The sequence below is a fragment of the Daphnia pulex genome, chromosome 3 (assembly GCF_021134715.1).
Source record: "Daphnia pulex isolate KAP4 chromosome 3, ASM2113471v1".
Taxonomy (NCBI): domain Eukaryota; kingdom Metazoa; phylum Arthropoda; class Branchiopoda; order Diplostraca; family Daphniidae; genus Daphnia; species Daphnia pulex.
This window is the reverse complement of record NC_060019.1, coordinates 7,337,197-7,357,317: the sequence shown is the minus strand read 5'-3', so window position 1 is coordinate 7,357,317 and position 20,121 is coordinate 7,337,197. Positions and strand designations below refer to the sequence as shown.

Below are 20,121 nucleotides of genomic sequence, written 5' to 3'. Positions count from 1 at the left end.
AGCAGTCTTCGAATTCGTCCAAGCCTCGAGCTATTGATTTAAGACAAGAAGCGATGGTAGGCGAGAATGGATGGACAACCTGGAGATCAACTTATTAGCGCTGTTCCTGATGTAGCTAGAAAAGGTCAAAGCGCTAATACAGCTCAAAGTTTTAAAATCAGTAATGAGCACCGATGACAAGTTTTTAATTGAGTTGATTCCCTTAATAATTATTATTTGTTTGTCTTTGCATGTTTTTTTTTGTTTACTTATCGAGTAAAGAAAAGTTGTAGCTATAAATATATAGTTAAATCATTTCAGAACAGAAACTGGTTGCGTTTAGTGGGCAAAACCCGTTTATTTAGAAATATCACATAATAAGGAAAAACAATTTTCAATACATCTTCTTCCAGAGTAGAACCTCGAGCTCCCTGGCACCTACAGCTGCAAGTAATAAATGGGTTTGCCGTCTGAGGCTAGATCGCATGGATGCAGCTGCAATCCATTAGCAGCAAACTTCAGCTTCATTTTAATTCTGCGTCCTTGAATTGTACACCCGTAACGGAAGAAGAACATTGCTCTGGAAGCGTCGCCCGGATTGCGGAAGAGAAGTAAGGCCTCACCCGTGTAGAGACCGTTTTCATCCAAAAACATGCTCAAGGTATACACGGGCCCAACTAGACTTTCAAAGAATGAAATGATTTGTTCACCTGTCGCTGAGTAAGGCAAGTCGTACAGGTGAACATATTCCAAGTTGTGCTCGTTCATTTGGTGGGAGTAATATGACGAGCTTTCTTGCGCAATTTCAGACGGTGAGAGTCGGGAATGAACCTCTGTTGATTCGGTCGACGGCATTACTTGTCCGTTAGGGACGTCCATATCATCAGGCTCGATGCAAGTGGCCGGAATTGATTCTCCATAATCGTCAGGTATACTACTAACCGTGTCTGAGTCTGCTACGATCTCCGGCAATGCGGGAACAGACGACGGAACAGATAGAAAATCTTCAATCGTCGAAATGACATCAATCCCTTCGCCCGGGTTGGCGGTTGGCAATTCAGACAGTAAAGACTTTTGGAATTTCTCTACTCGCCTCTTTTCCCGTCTCCTGGCAGCTAAATCGAAGTTCTTTTTGGCCTTTTTGGCCTTTTTCTTTGCTGCCCTAATTTCATCTTCTGTAAGGGAATTTACCGTATTTTCGAAACCGCCTGGTGATGACAGAATTGATGACAAAGACACGTCTAAAGATTTAGCAAGCTCGATTCCACCACTTTCAAGTTGAAGAGCGACGAAATCCAAAGCTGGACCTAAAAACTCGATTCCACCATTTTCAAGTGGAAGAGCGACATCCAAAACTGATCCAGTGAGCTCGATTCCACCGTTTTCAAGTGGAAGAGCGACATCCAAAACTGATCCAGTGAGCTCGATTCCACCACTTTCAAGTTGAAGAGCGACGAAATCCAAAGCTGGACCTAAAAACTCGATTCCACCATTTTCAAGTGGAAGAGCGACATCCAAAACTGATCCAGTAAGCTCGATTCCACCACTTTCAAGTTGAAGAGCGACGAAATCCAAAGCTGGACCTAAAAACTCGATTCCACCATTTTCAAGTGGAAGAGCGACATCCAAAACTGATCCAGTAAGCTCGATTCCACCATTTTCAAGTGGAAGAGCGACATCCAAAACTGATCCAGTGAGCTCGATTCCACCACTTTCAAGTTGAAGAGCGACGAAATCCAAAGCTGGACCTAAAAACTCGATTCCACCATTTTCAAGTGGAAGAGCGACATCCAAAACTGATCCAGTGAGCTCGATTCCACCATTTTCAAGTGGAAGAGCGACATCCAAAACTGATCCAGTGAGCTCGATTCCACCATTTTCAAGTGGAAGAGCGACATCCAAAACTGATCCAGTGAGCTCGATTCCACCACTTTCAAGTTGAAGAGCGACGAAATCCAAAGCTGGACCTAAAAACTCGATTCCACCATTTTCAAGTGGAAGAGCGACATCCAAAACTGATCCAGTGAGCTCGATTCCACCATTTTCAAGTGGAAGAGCGACATCCAAAACTGATCCAGTAAGCTCGATTCCACCATTTTCAAGTGGAAGAGCGACATCCAAAACTGATCCAGTAAGCTCGATTCCACCACTTTCAAGTTGAAGAGCGACGAAATCCAAAGCTGGACCTAAAAACTCGATTCCACCATTTTCAAGTGGAAGAGCGACATCCAAAACTGATCCAGTGAGCTCGATTCCACCACTTTCAAGTTGAAGAGCGACGAAATCCAAAGCTGGACCTAAAAACTCGATTCCACCATTTTCAAGTGGAAGAGCGACATCCAAAACTGATCCAGTAAGCTCGATTCCACCATTTTCAAGTGGAAGAGCGACATCCAAAACTGATCCAGTAAGCTCGATTCCACCACTTTCAAGTTGAAGAGCGACGAAATCCAAAGCTGGACCTAAAAACTCGATTCCACCATTTTCAAGTGGAAGAGCGACATCCAAAACTGATCCAGTAAGCTCGATTCCACCATTTTCAAGTGGAAGAGCGACATCCAAAACTGATCCAGTAAGCTCGATTCCACCACTTTCAAGTTGAAGAGCGACGAAATCCAAAGCTGGACCTAAAAACTCGATTCCACCATTTTCAAGTGGAAGAGCGACATCCAAAACTGATCCAGTGAGCTCGATTCCACCACTTTCAAGTTGAAGAGCGACGAAATCCAAAGCTGGACCTAAAAACTCGATTCCACCATTTTCAAGTGGAAGAGCGACATCCAAAACTGATCCAGTGAGCTCGATTCCACCACTTTCAAGTTGAAGAGCGACGAAATCCAAAGCTGGACCTAAAAACTCGATTCCACCATTTTCAAGTGGAAGAGCGACATCCAAAACTGATCCAGTGAGCTCGATTCCACCATTTTCAAGTGGAAGAGCGACATCCAAAACTGATCCAGTGAGCTCGATTCCACCACTTTCAAGTTGAAGAGCGACGAAATCCAAAGCTGGACCTAAAAACTCGATTCCACCATTTTCAAGTGGAAGAGCGACATCCAAAACTGATCCAGTAAGCTCGATTCCACCATTTTCAAGTGGAAGAGCGACATCCAAAACTGATCCAGTGAGCTCGATTCCACCACTTTCAAGTTGAAGAGCGACGAAATCCAAAGCTGGACCTAAAAACTCGATTCCACCATTTTCAAGTGGAAGAGCGACATCCAAAACTGATCCAGTAAGCTCGATTCCACCATTTTCAAGTGGAAGAGCGACATCCAAAACTGATCCAGTGAGCTCGATTCCACCATTTTCAAGTGGAAGAGCGACATCCAAAACTGATCCAGTGAGCTCGATTCCACCATTTTCAAGTGGAAGAGCGACATCCAAAACTGATCCAGTAAGCTTGATTCCACCATTTTCAAGTGGAAGAGCGACATCCAAAACTGATCCAGTAAGCTCGATTCCACCACTTTCAAGTGGAAGAGCGACATCCAAAACTGATCCAGTGAGCTCGATTCCACCATTTTCAAGTTGAAGAGCGACGAAATCCAAAGCTGGACCTAAAAACTCGATTCCACCATTTTCAAGTGGAAGAGCGACATCCAAAACTGATCCAGTAAGCTCGATTCCATTATTTTCAAGTGGAAGAGCGACATCCAAAACAGATCCAGTAAGCTCGATTCCACCATTTTCAAGTTGAAGAGCGACGAAATCCAAAGCTGGACCTAAAAACTCGATTCCACCATTTTCAAGTGGAAGAGCGACATCCAAAACTGATCCAGTAAGCTCGATTCCATTATTTTGAAGTAGAAGAGCGACATCCAAAACTGATCCAGTAAGCTCGATTCCATTATTTTCAAGTGGAAGAGCGACATCCAAAGCTGGACCTAAAAACTCGATTCCATTATTTTCAAGTGGAAGAGCGACATCCAAAACTGATCCAGTAAGCTCGATTCCACCATTTTCAAGTGGAAGAGCGACATCCAAAACTGATCCAGTGAGCTCGATTCCACCACTTTCAAGTTGAAGAGCGACGAAATCCAAAGCTGGACCTAAAAACTCGATTCCACCATTTTCAAGTGGAAGAGCGACATCCAAAACTGATCCAGTAAGCTCGATTCCACCATTTTCAAGTGGAAGAGCGACATCCAAAACTGATCCAGTGAGCTCGATTCCACCACTTTCAAGTTGAAGAGCGACGAAATCCAAAGCTGGACCTAAAAACTCGATTCCACCATTTTCAAGTGGAAGAGCGACATCCAAAACTGATCCAGTGAGCTCGATTCCACCATTTTCAAGTGGAAGAGCGACATCCAAAACTGATCCAGTGAGCTCGATTCCACCATTTTCAAGTGGAAGAGCGACATCCAAAACTGATCCAGTAAGCTCGATTCCATTATTTTCAAGTGGAAGAGCGACATCCAAAACAGATCCAGTAAGCTCGATTCCACCATTTTCAAGTTGAAGAGCGACGAAATCCAAAGCTGGACCTAAAAACTCGATTCCACCATTTTCAAGTGGAAGAGCGACATCCAAAACTGATCCAGTAAGCTCGATTCCATTATTTTGAAGTAGAAGAGCGACATCCAAAACTGATCCAGTAAGCTCGATTCCATTATTTTCAAGTGGAAGAGCGACATCCAAAGCTGGACCTAAAAACTCGATTCCATTATTTTCAAGTGGAAGAGCGACATCCAAAACTGATCCAGTGAGCTCGATTCCACCACTTTCAAGTTGAAGAGCGACGAAATCCAAAGCTGGACCTAAAAACTCGATTCCACCATTTTCAAGTGGAAGAGCGACATCCAAAACTGATCCAGTGAGCTCGATTCCACCATTTTCAAGTGGAAGAGCGACATCCAAAACTGATCCAGTGAGCTCGATTCCACCATTTTCAAGTGGAAGAGCGACATCCAAAACTGATCCAGTAAGCTCGATTCCACCATTTTCAAGTGGAAGAGCGACATCCAAAACTGATCCAGTAAGCTCGATTCCACCACTTTCAAGTGGAAGAGCGACATCCAAAACTGATCCAGTGAGCTCGATTCCACCATTTTCAAGTTGAAGAGCGACGAAATCCAAAGCTGGACCTAAAAACTCGATTCCACCATTTTCAAGTGGAAGAGCGACATCCAAAACTGATCCAGTAAGCTCGATTCCATTATTTTCAAGTGGAAGAGCGACATCCAAAACAGATCCAGTAAGCTCGATTCCACCATTTTCAAGTTGAAGAGCGACGAAATCCAAAGCTGGACCTAAAAACTCGATTCCACCATTTTCAAGTGGAAGAGCGACATCCAAAACTGATCCAGTAAGCTCGATTCCATTATTTTCAAGTGGAAGAGCGACATCCAAAACTGATCCAGTGAGCTCGATTCCACCACTTTCAAGTTGAAGAGCGACGAAATCCAAAGCTGGACCTAAAAACTCGATTCCACCATTTTCAAGTGGAAGAGCGACATCCAAAACTGATCCAGTGAGCTCGATTCCACCATTTTCAAGTGGAAGAGCGACATCCAAAACTGATCCAGTGAGCTCGATTCCACCATTTTCAAGTGGAAGAGCGACATCCAAAACTGATCCAGTAAGCTCGATTCCACCATTTTCAAGTGGAAGAGCGACATCCAAAACTGATCCAGTAAGCTCGATTCCACCATTTTCAAGTGGAAGAGCGACATCCAAAACTGATCCAGTGAGCTCGATTCCACCACTTTCAAGTTGAAGAGCGACGAAATCCAAAGCTGGACCTAAAAACTCGATTCCACCATTTTCAAGTGGAAGAGCGACATCCAAAACTGATCCAGTGAGCTCGATTCCACCATTTTCAAGTGGAAGAGCGACATCCAAAACTGATCCAGTGAGCTCGATTCCACCATTTTCAAGTGGAAGAGCGACATCCAAAACTGATCCAGTAAGCTCGATTCCACCATTTTCAAGTGGAAGAGCGACATCCAAAACTGATCCAGTAAGCTCGATTCCACCACTTTCAAGTGGAAGAGCGACATCCAAAACTGATCCAGTGAGCTCGATTCCACCATTTTCAAGTTGAAGAGCGACGAAATCCAAAGCTGGACCTAAAAACTCGATTCCACCATTTTCAAGTGGAAGAGCGACATCCAAAACTGATCCAGTAAGCTCGATTCCATTATTTTCAAGTGGAAGAGCGACATCCAAAACAGATCCAGTAAGCTCGATTCCACCATTTTCAAGTTGAAGAGCGACGAAATCCAAAGCTGGACCTAAAAACTCGATTCCACCATTTTCAAGTGGAAGAGCGACATCCAAAACTGATCCAGTAAGCTCGATTCCATTATTTTCAAGTGGAAGAGCGACATCCAAAGCTGGACCTAAAAACTCGATTCCATTATTTTCAAGTGGAAGAGCGACATCCAAAACTGATCCAGTAAGCTCGATTCCACCATTTTCAAGTGGAAGAGCGACATCCAAAACTGATCCAGTAAGCTCGATTCCATAAGTGGGCGATGAAAGTGTATCTTTTGTATTTGCAAAACTTAAAAGAACACAAGAGGAACGGATCTTCTCCTTCTTAAGTAAATCATATCGACTTCGACCACCAAGACGCAAAATGCGCTTTATCGAACCAATGAAACCCATTCTCAAGACGATGAAACTTTGCCTCTTTTCGATCGTAAGGAACAGTCAAAAAACAATTTTCAGAAATAACTTGAAAACTTACTGAAACTTCTAGAACAGATATGATTTGCATAGTTGGTTAGAATTGCTTATGTACTTTTTCAACAAACCAGTTGGATTTGCAAGTACTTCCTTGTTCACATTTTATGAAATTTCTATTTACTTCGTATCGAGCAATGCTAATTAGTTTAAATACTCTTATTCTACTTGTTTTTAGTTACATTGTTCAATCAATGTCGAGCAATTGGCAGTGGCCTAGAGTGGCACGGAATCTCCAATCTAATCAAACTTAACGCCATTCGATAGAGCTCGTTAAGCCGATTCGAATGGTATATGGGAAAGTTTGTGCAAATGAACGCATCCCTGAGTAAATCGACTTTAAAGTTTTTGGTTTACCGGGCTTCCGTAGCGTCCTTGGCCGCCCCTTTGCGCACCCCTGAGCCCACCCCTCGTCCCTTGAGGGATCACCCCTATTTAATTTCGCAGTACCTGAGAGCCTTTTTTTCGAAAAATTTTTGCCCGTCACTGGACTCGAACTCGGAACATGCTTGCTCAACATTTACTACAAACCGAGTACTATAAGCACTACACCATTGAAGTAGTGAAAAGACGGAATTTAAATACATTAAAAAAAACTAAGGTTTTTTTTGCACCTTCTCTTGTTTTTTTTTGTTGACGTGCCCGCAATACCAATAACAACCGTCAGGGTAAGCCGATGACTGATGGAGTCGCATAGGGTGGCCACAATTATGGAAAGACGGACTTCAAATACATAAAAACACTAAGATTTTTTTGGCACCTTCTCTTGTTTTTTCTTGTTGACGTGCCCGCAATACCAATAACTCCCGAGAGCCTTTTTTTCGAAAAATTTTTGCCCGCCATCGGATTCGAACTCGGAACATGCTTGCTCAACCTGTACTACCACCCGATTACTATAACCACTACACCATACATGATACAAACAATCTCGAATATGTTGTAATTAAACCATCAGTATCGAAAATAAGACTATGAAGAGACAATACAGCTCACAAATTTGGCAACTCACGTTTAGACAGTTGTCTTATATGGCAACAATGACGGTAACAAAAGAATTGGCACCCTTTGGCTCTTTTGAGCCTTATAAAAGACATGATTTGCATAAATGGCTCTTATTACACCATTATGGACGACCTGACAGCTACATTTTCGCGGTCGCAATACGCGTCCAAGAAATTAATGCACGGGAGAGATCTTTTATCGAGTTGGACAGTTTTCAAAGTGTGCGAGTTAGTTACGAATATTAGTTTACGAGGTAATATGGCTCTACGTTTCGCCATGAATTATCCTTATGTGTGTCTGTTATTATGTCTGTCCTTATGGGCACGTCAAAAAAACAAACAAGAGAATGTGCAAAAAAACCTTAGTTTTTTTATGTATTTAAATTCCATGTTTCCACAACTTCAATGGTGTAGTGCTTATAGTACTCGGTTGGTAGTACATGTTGAGCAAGCATGTTTCGAGTTCGAGTCCAGTGACGGGCAAAACTTTTTCGAAAGAAAGGCTATCAGGTACAGTGCCGGTCCACTTATGCGACCACTTTGTGCAGCGGTCGTATAATTGGATGGTCGCATAACCGGCCAAATGAATTAGTAGTATGTAGAAGGTGATGACTGAATCTTAGTAACACTTTGCTTAAGGAAAACAAATTGTTACGAGTGACGAAATTCATCTTTGTTCGAAAAAGTCCAACCCTTTTTCAATAATGAAGGTCAACGATGATTTAAAAACAAAATACCTTGAAGTGGATTAAAATAATTCAAGTCGCGGCATGTTTATCGACAGAAAAATTTGAACTAGGGGAATCTCGCGCCAGAAAGTGGTGCAAGCAAAAGGGTGGTCGTATACCTGGATTGGTCGTATGGGCAGGCGGTCTGATAAGTGGACCAGCACTGTACCGCGAAATAAAATAGGGGTGATCCCTCAAGGGACGAGGGGTGGGCTCAGGGGGTGCGCAAAGGGGCGGCCAAGGACGCTACGGAAGCCCGGTAAACCAAAAACTTTAAAGTCGATTTACTCAGGGATGCGTTCATTTGCACAAACTTTCCCATATACCATTCGAATCGGCTTAACGAGCTCTATCGAATGGCGTTAAGTTTGATTAGATTGGAGATTCCGTGCCACTCTAGGCCACTGCCGAGCAATTAATACTTAGAGCATAATTATAAAAAGAACAATAAAAGACCGAATAGATGGAAAATTCTTTTATTGCGCAATACTTAAGAGTCTACTCTATTAAAGACGTTGAGGACTCTATCTGGCGGTCAAGTTTAAAGTGCGATTTTATAAAAATGGGGTTTTGCCTTTTTGGTGGCAACCTTGCACGTTCTTTCTCTTCTCTGACAGGGCAGTCTGGCAGTGACAGTTTCACTTCACTACTCGATAATTTCGTTTTTTTTCGAGTTTCTGACATTTTGTGCTGAAAATGTTAGTTGTAAGTTTTTTGAATTTGTAGTTAATTTTAATGCAGGCATGTAAAATTTTCAATGTAAACGTCTTTTTTAGAAAAATTTTAGTTGAATTTACATTGTTTATCTATTGGTTTTGTTTTTCATTTTTTGTGAAGCTTCTAAAAAATTTCCCAAGTCTTTTTATTAAACAATTAATGAAAATTTTTTTTATAGATATAAAGGATTGGATTAAGGAACGAACCGTGATCCTTTAACTACTGTTTAATAGCCTTGAGATTGATCTTATTTGTGATCAAGTTCATGAATTGGTCTTATATTGTCCATTTGGAATTGTTCACCAAAGGTCAGTAACATTCTGATGAAAGCAAATACTTTGCTTCATCCTGTGATTCATAATAACTTGCAAGATAACAGTTTGTCAGATTAGCTGGATGTGAGTAATTTCTACATTACTTGTTTTGTGATTTTATCATGAGATTGAAACCATGGTTTAAAGTTCAGTTTCTTTATAATCATTTTTCTGTACAGTAGTTTGTGTGGTTTTTAGAAGGATTTATGTACTAAATCTAAAATTGCATTCAAAACCTTAGGAACAAAGATTGGAAGCCTGGTCCATGTCGCAAGACAGATGCTGTAAGAATTGCCGCAACAAAAAGTATGGTTTACTTCCTCAAGACTATGAACCATATCCTTGATGATGGACTCAGGTATGGTGCTTACCCAAGGCTCCCATTGATTTCCAATAATTAAACAAATAATTGAGATCTTTTTACTTAGAAGACTGCACAGTTGTTGTGTATTGTAAAGCTTCTTTCAAAGGCTTACACCGACTTATACCGAAGAAGCCAACGGAGACGTGATGTTGCAAATGGTTCGTAATGCTCAAAAGACCAATTTGATTTGTTAGCGTAATTAAATTGCTTATTATTGGGAAAGAATATAGCAAACAAATGTATACTACTGTGGGGATAAAAAGAGTGGCGTCCATTCTATTTAATGTTGATCTCGTAAAATGAATTAACCACATCACAAACAATTTCTTGACTCAACGTGTTATATCGTTGTGTCACCATTTATATTTATATTTCAGTAGCCCGTGTTTCTAATAAGGAGTAAATTTCAAATCATATGTGCCTTAACTCATAATCGTTATTCCGAATTGCTTAATGCACAAATAATTCCTTCAACGAAAGACTTTGCACATGTTCACAAACGATATCATCTGTGATTATCCCTCAGGTAAAGGGCTGTATAAAGCAATAATAAAAATAGGTGAATAGGAGCCAGTTTAATTTCACGTAGATAATTATTTTAGTCCACCTGGCTGAGTAACGCAGTTTATTTGTTTATCAGTTATCCTATCGTTAAAAACCTCAATTCAGAAGATGAAAAAACAAACAACGGACTTTCGATTATAGTTCATTTATTTCTCTAGATTGAAATTCAATTACATATTTATTGCCCGAGAAATATCCACCTCCTCAGTCTCCTTAGCCCACTACCTAACTTTATTTCCGGTGTCGATGTCACATTCATTTTTATTTTATGGGGTATGAGCAAGAGTCGAAATGGTAGCTCCTATGGGCGTGTAGAAAGGTTCGGCTGGGGCACCGGAGGCCTGCTTCCATCGTTCATATGTTGTTCTTTCGTCGTCAATTCCAAATGTTGCAATGAAAATGTTGACGAAGGTGATGGCAAAAATCAAAACGACCACAACATCGTTCAGAATTCTGGTTGCTTCGTTAACCTCTCTGCGCTTGTAATCCTTGCGACTAACGAAGACGAGCAGCACACCCGCTAAGATCTGTAATAATAAGTAACGAGTCGAAGAGCCATGAGTCATAAAAGGCAACGTTATTAGTCTACTTGGAGAGCGATGCTGATGCAAATAAGTGCAATGTTCATCTTGTGATGAAAATCCCAATAAGGGGATCGCATGACGTACCGCAATTGGCTAGCGTTGGCCGTCAACAGAGCAATGTCCATCATACCTTGTTAAATCCATAGAAAACAGCCAAGTTTAATTTATCGGATTTTAATCGAATAAAGGTTAAAAGTTAACTCAATTTTCACCTTGGGAAAAATTCTTCTTTGCAGTATAACTGATATTGCCTTTGTTATTATTGAAACCGTCGTTCTCTCCATTGTTATTATCTTGGGTATTTCCTGACACAGTTGCAACAATCATCAGTTCATTATTATTTGCTCCTTCGCCAGCTTCCGTGAGTGGTCTTAACTCCTCCAGTGGAACAACTATTCCGGTAGGACGGTGAAATGCGCCTTGGTCTCTTCTGTGCTTTTCATTATCAAAAGCCATAACTTTCTTTTTTCTTCCACTATACGAATAACGTAAAACAAATAAGTAAATTGTGAAATGAACATATAAAAAAGACTTAAATTTTGCAAACCCGGAAGTCGCAACTTCGTCTTTTATCAGCCACACCCCTTCAAATCCTATTCCGCAGATTCTTCAAGTCGATTTCAACGTTTTCGCAAGATTCACTTGAAAAATGGCTCTTAATTATTTAAACCTATACTCGATCCAACAACTTTTAACATCACAATTTGGTGATCGACGCTAACAAACTGATGACCGTACACAAACCACATCAAAAATGTAATAATAATAGTCCAGTGAGTTTGCTTTCTTACTTTGCAGCTGCTTACGTTTGGCAATTCGGTCACGCGCTAGACGAATAAGACATGAAAAGTTTTATTAATAATCAAACCGTGTGGTCGACCTTCCGGATTCGGCTCATAATTTGTGTTAATTTTTTTAGTAGTACCTAGATTTTTTTTAGGTCAAGACATAGATCAAGAAAAAGTTTATTTCGGTTTATTCAAATCTTAACGAACACAAATATTCAGAGGACAAATTAAAAAATTCAGCTCGGAGTATCCATCACGGAAGGATATGCGGATGAGTTGATCGACTGACGTGAGTAAAGTTCAATCGTGAGGGAAGAAAGGAAGACGGGAATTGACTTTTGGTTGGTTATGTGAAGTTGAACTAAATCGTCGATGGTGTGGAGGTACGGAGTATCCATAACCATCAAGCCGGCGTCAACGTACTAAGAAAAATAGGTTAAAGTTGTCATATATAAACACAGATCAATTAGAAATTTACTTTAAAACAGAGGCTATCAGTGTTCGACTCTGAAAACACAGATCTAAGGGTAAATGTTCCATCGCTACTGTCCACCTGATAACCAAAGAGTTCAAACACTCCTCTACGGAATTCAGAGCAATATTTTTTAAACACTTCTTCCATGCGTTGGTTCATCATTTCACTAGATTTCAGTTTCTCTTCTAGTTCTGTAAATAAGGCATTTTTCTTTAAGTATTTCATCAGATAACCACAATATTAATTAAACTAATCAACCTTTCAAGCGTTCGGGTGTACATCCCTGTTCAAAGTGATCTCCGACCATTAGAGTAAGATTTTGGGAATGACCAGCTTCCATCAAACGAACTCTTTCCCGTAGACCCTCGTTCTCTTTCTCAAGTTTTGAAACTTGCTCCAATGTTTTTCGGCGAACATTATCCAAAGGATTGTTGGTAAAGTGGATAACTCTAGTATCGGTGGCCACACTCTAATAATAGATTTTTAAAAAAGGTATTAACGGATTTCGGAACATAGAATGACTCTACTACCTTTGACTCGGCAAGCTCTAACTGAGCCTTTAAAGTGTTGATAAACTGTCTCAGTTCAGCCACTTCTTTGGTCAATTGTTCTTTTTCTTGTGTCAGCTTGCTTACTGTTTCATTGTTAGCCGGGGGTGTAGTACCTGGAGATGAAACCAACTCCCGATATTCATCCAACAGCCGTTCAAGTTCGGCAATTTTCTTTGTCTCCGTTGACGCCGTAGCTGGAGCTAAACAAAAATTTATTATAACAATTATAAACTATTCTAATTGTTAGCGGATTTATCGATGGAATACCTCCTATACGTGTCATCTCGCCTTCGTACATTTCATTTATTGTTCGGTAATGATCGCGATCTTTTTGAACAACATTTAGTTTTCTTTCAAGTTTTCTAATGCGGTCTTCTAGGTCCGCTTTTGCCTTGGCTACATTTTTCAATGTTTCAATCTGGTCTCTTAAGGTTACATTTGCTCTAAAGGAAAAATAAAAGTTGTTTGTAACTTGAAGATCTGGACGGTTCGGGACTCATATTTTTCATAACTATTCAATGATACCTACCTATTCAAGGAATTTATTTCAATCTGGAGGTTCCCCAGGTCATCAGTAAGCTTGAGCTCCTTTCGCCTCATGTCCTCCACCTGAGTCTGAACTTTAGAGAGACTATCTGCATCAAATAAGCGACTAGCCATGGATTCCCAGTCACGGAGGTGCGATGCCATTTTTTTAATCTCTCCCTGTAATACAAATATCTATTATTAAAGATACAAAGAGTAATTTTATTAGTAGACAATCACCTGTAAATCAGGTATAGCTTGACACTGTTCCTTGTATCTTTGAACACTCTCCTGCAAGGCAGATATTTTCTCCTTTAACAGCAGTTCATTTGCAGCTGTTTCTCGATATAATTTATTGGTCTCTTGCAGCTGCAGAAGCTCTTTTTCTAACTGAAATTAAAAAATGGAAGAATATTAAGTTTTTTTGTTTGTTTCATAAACTGCAATTAAGCACACACCTGGGGAATTCTAGATAGTTTTGCTTCTTGAGATTGAGAAAAAGTTGTTCTCTGAGCAAAAAGTGCATTCTGCATTTCAAATATTACTTGACTCTGCTGCTCAATAACAACCTGATGGTTGGATGATGGGCTCACCACTCTTTCTTTAAGTTTAAGTTGATTTTTCGCTTCCTCTGCTTCCATTTGATATTGACTTACTTTCAATAGAGCATTTTCCAATTTGAGTTCTAACTTCTTGATTTTTTCTTCATACCCTTGTTCAATATCAATGATTTTCTGTTCTGATACAGCAAGTTCCTTACTACATGATAGCTTTTCCTCCGCAGAAAGTAACTTAATTTGCTCAACTGCTTCTGTTTTCAATAGATTTTCTTTAGACAATTGTTCATTTTTTAGATGAAGTTGCTTGATTTCCACCTAAACAAAATCTGTTATTTCTAGTTTAAATAAGTCAATGAATTTTTTTTAGTAAACTTACATAAAGATCATCAATTTTATCTTCATAATGTTTAACTTTGGTCTTGCATGTCTCTTTCAAATTTGACAGGTCATGCTCGAGTTGATCCTTGGCTGTCACAAAATTATTCAATTTCATTTCTGTCTTGATAATTTTCTGCTGCAATTCAAGAATGTTGGCCTGTTTTTCTGATAATTTCTGTTCATACTGGGCTCCAACATCTAGCTTTGTTGACTTATTAAGTGATTGGCTGAACGATTCAGCTGCATTTCTTTTAGAAAAAAGAGAAGATTCTCCTGTAAAAGAACTTTCTCCAGTAACACTAGAATCAAAGCGAATTTTCTTGGGAAGAAAAGAATCCAACGTAGAAGTCCGCAAGGATGAGGTAGAGACAGCCATGCTTGCAGGTTTCCTCTTCATACTTAAAAACTCCATATTAAGAGGACTTCCACCTTCTTGGTTTAATTCATTGAAATATCTCTGAACCTACCAAAGAAAAAAGAATGAGTATTTAAAGAAATGCTTAATAAGTATTTGTTATGAACATTTTACCTGATGTCGGAGGACAGTCGAATCTAAGTCATCGACCACATTTCTAGAGGAGTTTTCCATTTTTTTTATATGAAGTCAGTATGCTTAGTGGAAGGACGTAATTGGTAATTAACAAATTAAAATCTGTTTATCTGATCACAAATTAGAGACGTCAAGTCGGTCAACTTTTAAAAAATGTAGTAGTGTTCAAACTCAGCGTCGCCGTCGTCTGTAAACTGTAACTAAATCAAGAGATGCTATATGGAATCCCTACTTGGTGGGAACGGAGTTCGGAAAACCGCAAAAAGAATGTCGTTCAGTTTCCGCAATTTACTTCTTTTTTTTTTTTTTTAAATTTGGATTTATGCTTGGCAGATGGTGATTAGGATATTTATAAGTTAAGTATGTAACACAATATAAAAGGAATTTATCACTGAACCGAAATATCTAAATTTTCGTCCAAAATATTTTGTAACAGTGCAGTTTTTTATTCTGAGCCGAATTTTTTAGCTTGCCTGAAAATTTTTGTTCGTTTAACCGGCTTAACACTTAAATGAATGAATCGAAATAAACGTTTTCTTTATAAATTTTATTGTTTCGAATTTAATTTACAGCCAAAAACATTCGACTTCGACAGATTAGACGAGAACTAAGGTTGGCCAAACCTTTTCATAAGTTTTTCTTGTTCACAAAGGTCCTTTTGAACTTTCTTGCGCATGTAAAAGATGGGGCAATCCCGACTAAGTTTAAAAATTAATCAATTAAAACATGAGTCTCAATTCAAATACACAACACAAATACAACTTACTTTGAACAGAGAACCTCCTCGTTAAGGCTACCTTGACAACGCTGGCACTCAGTCCAAAGACGGTTGAATTTTTCTTCAAGAGCGTAAAGTTGACCAACTTCTCTCTGATAAAATTCCGACTCTTTCGGCTTACAAAATCTGTTTAATTTTATTATTAGGATATTGAAATTTAATAAAAGGCGAAAAATTATTATGATTATTACTTGCAAACGGCACTGTCATTTGGAAGGACAGTCTTACATCCAATACAAGTTGATTTGCGGGAAGTAAACTTCGCCAGCCCACCTACTTTTGAGGTGATAACTGAACGTGTTCGAGTATGGTCGCCATCTAAACAAATAAATAGGTTATATGCGCTACATGTATTCACACAATGTTGTGTCTGTTTACGTAATAACGAAGATTCCGCTTTGGATCCAAGGATTGGTTCGAAAATTCGGACAAGAGGTTTCGAAAGTTGATTTTCTAAATAGTATTGTGCATCTATGGGTATGCTGTTTTCCAGAACATAAATAGGATCTTCAGCCTAAAATAACAGTAAACAATTAACAGATTCACGAAAAATTTCAAAGGAGCTGAAAAATGTGTACTTTGAGATAGGCTGGAGTGTTTTTCGCGGCGGCAATAATGACGTAAGGGACTCGATCACCTAATTTTGGAGCAGTACCAGCGTCTCGTTTACGCATTTTGTGAGCTAATTCCACGTGTGCCTGTTTGTTAGCGTAGTCCTTATCCGTCTTGGTCAGCTCCTACAACCCCAACACGATAGACTTAACAGTTTTAAAACATCCTCGGAACGTGACAATCATATTTTTATTTTCTCTTAGTAGTTACCTTAGTAATTACTAGGAGTGAAATGTCGACCTTGTTGCAAAGCAAGTCCGAAATTGTTTGTTTTGCGTACTCCAAGGCTCCATCTGGATCTCTATTATTTTTTTGTTAAAATAAAGGAAAAGTATACTTTATATTAGGATATCCATGAAGCGTGACAACTGTTTACCGATCCATCAGGATTTTCTGAAGACAGGTGTTGATAAGGTTAGCGACTAGCTGACAGTTGTCTCGTCGAACTGTTTCAATACCTTTGCAATCCATCTTGTCAAACTGTTCAGGTTTGGTCCAGTACAGTCCTGCGTACCTATAAATAAGTAGGAAGCCGTTATAAAATCGTTTCTGCAATTAGTACATTTGAAAGCAGAATTTACCTCTTTTTGTTGATTAATAAATAGGGGAAATAAACTTTTTCGAATTCCAAATTAATGGGCTTGATGAACTTAGCCGATACAAATTCGGCTGCTTCCCGACCTAAAACCATCGCTTCTGCTACCGTAGATACACCGAACTTCACCATCACAGAATCTGTGTCACCGTAAATTACCTACAAAATGTTCAGATTCAATTGAAACCGATAAATGTGTTTGCATTGTGCAATTCTTTTTCGTTTACCTTGGCATCATGAGCATAGCCATTCTCAACGCGAAACTTGGCTTCCACTTCCGTACTAGTTTTCTCAATCATCATTCGGCCGAACGCTGTTACACTTTGCGAAATTTCTAGACACGGTAATTTTCCGACTTGAGCGCCAGTGAAACCATAAACACTGTTGGCTGAAATCTTTAAGGCGAGCTGGCGACCGTCAAGAACCTTCTTTCTTAGAGGATCTGTCTCCACAGCCAAATCCTTCTTGGCTTTTTTCCTGGCCGCCAACAGTGCTTCCAAAATCTCCGGTAAGAGTCCTTTCCGCACGGAGGCCTTTACAAAGTAGTTGCCTGCAGGTGTTTTGATATATTGGTCCTCTTTCAGCTTATCCTTGTCACGCGGATTCAACAAGGAAGTATAGCACAAGTTGTGGGCCATCATAATGGAAGGATACAGCGAAGAAAAATCCAATGTAGCGATGGGTTGACTGTAGTAACCTCGAATAGGTTCGATAACTGTCGCACCTTCAAATTCCTCTCCCGCCTCTGCTTTATGGACGGGCATCAATAAGCCCTGTTCCTTGGCCTATTCAAAGTGCAAAAGTTTTGTAAGGATTTTCTAAAATATTTATAGCTTAAGTTTCCTTACTTTTCTTAACAACTGTGAGACAACTTTGATCTGTTGGCCACGAGTTAATAGGTAGGATAGGGGTACGCCTGTTACACGAGCCATTTCCATGTAGTTAGTCAAGCACATGAGCTTGTCTAGCAGGCGAAGTGGTAGATGGGCATCTTTAAGGCAGTAAACCGCAAGTCTGTAAGACTCAAAGAAATGTTGAAGACATAAAAAGTATACAAGTTATTTGAACTGAATACCGTCGACGAGTTTGCGGATTGCCTTCTTGCAATTCCGTGATAATTGAATGATGGACGTCTTCCTTTTGCTCGCATAAAAAGTGGTAGCTGACCGAATTGAGAGTGTAGGAACGAAGTTTGTAATCACGTAGCAATACTAGAAGAAGATCAAACTGGACACGGCCTTCAATGTTGATGCTTTTGTTTTCCCTGCGCCCCATTTGCTTACTCTGAATCATCGTTTCTTTAATAGCCGATCTAATAGCATTGTAATTTTTAATTAATTATTATTATTTGATTAATTATTAATCGAATTATTTTTGTATGTATTTGCTCGGTGTGGCTCACTTTTTATCTTTAATGCGTCCAAGGAAATCAAATTTGCCACGCTTCAAGTGTTTTGCGCGATTGAGTAAATACGGCAGATCAAAATTACAGATATTATATCCAGTGATAATATCTGGATCGACTTCCCGAACGAAATCGGCCCATTTCTAAATGCAAAAAAAAACTTGTTTTAAAAAGAAATTAAGGCAAACTTTTAAATAATTTTTTTACATCAAGCAATTCGTCCTCCAATTTATAAGACATCACTTGGCTGCCAATAATTGGGGCACATGTATCTAGTGTCATGATGTTCCGAATAAACGGCTCCGTCTCGCCATATAACGACACCATGTTTGCAATTTGAATTACTCTGTCCTTGTCCGCCTCAGGGAAAATACCTGTCATTTAAATAAATCGTACATGTCATCCACGATTGAGAACATTAAAAACGAATACCTTTACGACCGGCGCATTCAATATCAAAGCTCAGAATGCGGAAGGGCGCAACATCTGCCCATTCCCCTTCGGGAGCATGAGAAATCACTTTGTTCCATGCGACGTCCACTTCGATTTGGCATCTTCAAAATTTAAACCTTTTATATTTATTTCTTTTTTAATTGCTTTATTGAAGAATACCTTGTCATCGGTTTGACGGTAGAATGAGGTCGTAAACGCCAGCTCCCTGGCGGTAGTTCAATCCAATTGCAACCAACAATATCTGCATCAACCATGTACCTTTTTATCACGATAAAAAATCATTATGCTTAATTACGTCCCACAATTTCACATACCGAGTAACATACCTGATTTCAAAATCAATGTTGGATTCATAGGCCACATAGGCCATGGAATTAAAAGGAGCCGCAATCTCTCCGCGTTCCAAGAGTCGTTTCGCAGCGGCGATAAAAGGAGGAAGGGCGAGTGTAATCTGAAAAGAAATTTGCAACCATCATAATACATAATCATTTTATACTAACTAAGAGGTGATGATTACTTTCAGGAAAGGACATTTCTTATTCTCGTGGTACCCATACATGCTCTCCCTTTCCATGAACTCCACCGCGAGTACAAACTCGTGAATTTCCTGTTTGGACCTGCTATCCGCAATTAATGCCTTGTTGAGAGCTTCCTGAAACTGCCGACATTGTTCAGGCTATGACAAAAAATAAGAAGAAATGTTTAGTTGCAAAGAGCAGTTATTTTTAGATGTCTTAAATTACTGAACAATACCATGAAATTGGTAGGTACAGTAACATAGAGGTATGGAGCAAAACCATGAACATGACAGCAAATTGAATTTTGTTGACGGGTCACTCCAAATATTCTCATTGTAGCAACTGTTCCTGACTGGGCACCTGGCATTCCTTTCATGGCCTTATCAGTGTAATAGTCTATATCCAGCTGTTGGAAAACCAAGCGATCCTTTTCTTCAGACAGTTCAGGAGCTGAAGGTCTTGCCCATTTTGCTGTTGTCTGCTTGACTTCAGGTCCCTAATAACAAGGATGTCTCAAAAGTATGGTAAGAACGGAAAATGTTTTAACGCATTTGATTTTCATTATATGTTTGCACCTGTCCAATCAATTCATCTGACTCCATTTCTGCAAACATAAATGCCTCATCAGGCTCTTCACCAAATTCTTCATCATAAATTGGTTTCTTTTCATCTATTCCTCTGAAAATACAGTTTTATTTAGCAATTGCTAAGCCCTTTAAAAAGCAAAGAAATAATCACTTACTTAATTTTTTTGGCTGGTGGAGGACCACTTTTACCACCTGGGCCTTTATTTCCAAAAGGTTTACTATTTGTATTCATGATTTTTTTCTAGCTCCACAGTTAAAATATTTCGAACTAGTTGCAAAAACAACCTAAAACGAAAAATTTTCCTTTCTTCGACAGCTGTTTCAGTGCGCGCGAAAAATCATAAGATAAAGCAAGTAACCAGATTACCAGAACATAATAACAGTTGAGTTGCCACATTTATT

At 39.5% G+C, this 20,121-nt stretch overlaps 3 protein-coding genes and 1 long non-coding RNA gene across 5 annotated transcripts; 1 reads left to right on the top strand and 3 right to left on the bottom strand.

Annotated features, from left to right (window-relative positions):
• The first annotated feature begins 8,970 nt into the window (after window positions 1-8,970).
• On the top strand, window positions 8,971-10,075 carry LOC124190435. 2 transcript variants are annotated; one of them, XR_006872974.1, is made up of 4 exons: window positions 8,971-9,106; window positions 9,297-9,426; window positions 9,674-9,790; window positions 9,864-10,075. It is a non-coding gene; the product is annotated as an uncharacterized LOC124190435 (long non-coding RNA). The 2 variants fall into 2 exon arrangements; XR_006872975.1 differs by having other exon boundaries at window positions 8,993-9,099; window positions 9,861-10,075.
• A 414-nt stretch (window positions 10,076-10,489) lies between these two features.
• Window positions 10,490-11,758, bottom strand: LOC124190434 (ninjurin-1-like). Its single transcript, XM_046583059.1, has 4 exons — window positions 11,492-11,758; window positions 11,157-11,419; window positions 10,950-11,074; window positions 10,490-10,887 (listed from the first exon to the last, which is right to left on the bottom strand). Exons 2-4 carry the CDS (start codon window positions 11,398-11,400, stop codon window positions 10,627-10,629), a joined length of 630 nt encoding a protein of 209 aa, XP_046439015.1. The 5' UTR covers window positions 11,401-11,419; window positions 11,492-11,758; the 3' UTR covers window positions 10,490-10,626.
• A 135-nt stretch (window positions 11,759-11,893) lies between these two features.
• Window positions 11,894-14,973, bottom strand: LOC124190433 (mitotic spindle assembly checkpoint protein MAD1-like). The gene is made up of 10 exons (XM_046583058.1): window positions 14,751-14,973; window positions 14,220-14,684; window positions 13,742-14,158; window positions 13,524-13,673; window positions 13,288-13,463; window positions 13,026-13,201; window positions 12,738-12,958; window positions 12,466-12,676; window positions 12,211-12,398; window positions 11,894-12,154 (listed from the first exon to the last, which is right to left on the bottom strand). The coding sequence occupies exons 1-10, from the start codon at window positions 14,808-14,810 to the stop codon at window positions 11,969-11,971; spliced, it is 2,250 nt and encodes a 749-aa protein (XP_046439014.1). The 5' UTR covers window positions 14,811-14,973; the 3' UTR covers window positions 11,894-11,968.
• Window positions 14,974-15,303: 330 nt separating this feature from the next.
• On the bottom strand, window positions 15,304-20,074 carry LOC124190432 (DNA polymerase delta catalytic subunit-like). Its single transcript, XM_046583057.1, has 20 exons — window positions 19,875-20,074; window positions 19,708-19,810; window positions 19,368-19,628; window positions 19,132-19,290; window positions 18,941-19,065; window positions 18,774-18,872; window positions 18,594-18,715; window positions 18,369-18,535; window positions 18,159-18,304; window positions 17,832-18,068; window positions 17,605-17,770; window positions 16,984-17,541; window positions 16,743-16,915; window positions 16,538-16,675; window positions 16,372-16,462; window positions 16,128-16,286; window positions 15,928-16,063; window positions 15,741-15,867; window positions 15,538-15,675; window positions 15,304-15,469 (listed from the first exon to the last, which is right to left on the bottom strand). Exons 1-20 carry the CDS (start codon window positions 19,949-19,951, stop codon window positions 15,379-15,381), a joined length of 3,273 nt encoding a protein of 1,090 aa, XP_046439013.1. The 5' UTR covers window positions 19,952-20,074; the 3' UTR covers window positions 15,304-15,378.
• Between the last annotated feature and the right edge of the window lie 47 nt (window positions 20,075-20,121).

Bases quoted from the DNA above. Each gene is read 5' to 3' on its own strand.
- LOC124190434 (XM_046583059.1), bottom strand. From the start codon at position 11,400: ATGGCTTTTGATAATGAAAAGCACAGAAGAGACCAAGGCGCATTTCAC. The intron at 11,075-11,156 runs GTGAAAATTGAG...GGATTTAACAAG, and splicing joins AAAGAAGAATTTTTCCCAAG to GTATGATGGACATTGCTCTG. The intron at 10,888-10,949 runs GTAGACTAATAA...TTATTATTACAG, and splicing joins GCATCAGCATCGCTCTCCAA to ATCTTAGCGGGTGTGCTGCT.
- LOC124190433 (XM_046583058.1), bottom strand. From the start codon at position 14,810: ATGGAAAACTCCTCTAGAAATGTGGTCGATGACTTAGATTCGACTGTC. The intron at 14,685-14,750 runs GTAAAATGTTCA...TTTCTTTGGTAG, and splicing joins CGACTGTCCTCCGACATCAG to GTTCAGAGATATTTCAATGA. The intron at 13,464-13,523 runs GTGATTGTCTAC...TTTGTATTACAG, and splicing joins AAGCTATACCTGATTTACAG to GGAGAGATTAAAAAAATGGC.
- LOC124190432 (XM_046583057.1), bottom strand. From the start codon at position 19,951: ATGAATACAAATAGTAAACCTTTTGGAAATAAAGGCCCAGGTGGTAAA. The intron at 18,716-18,773 runs GTATTCTTCAAT...TAAATTTTGAAG, and splicing joins ACCGTCAAACCGATGACAAG to ATGCCAAATCGAAGTGGACG. The intron at 16,916-16,983 runs GTAAACGAAAAA...AACATTTTGTAG, and splicing joins GCTATGCTCATGATGCCAAG to GTAATTTACGGTGACACAGA.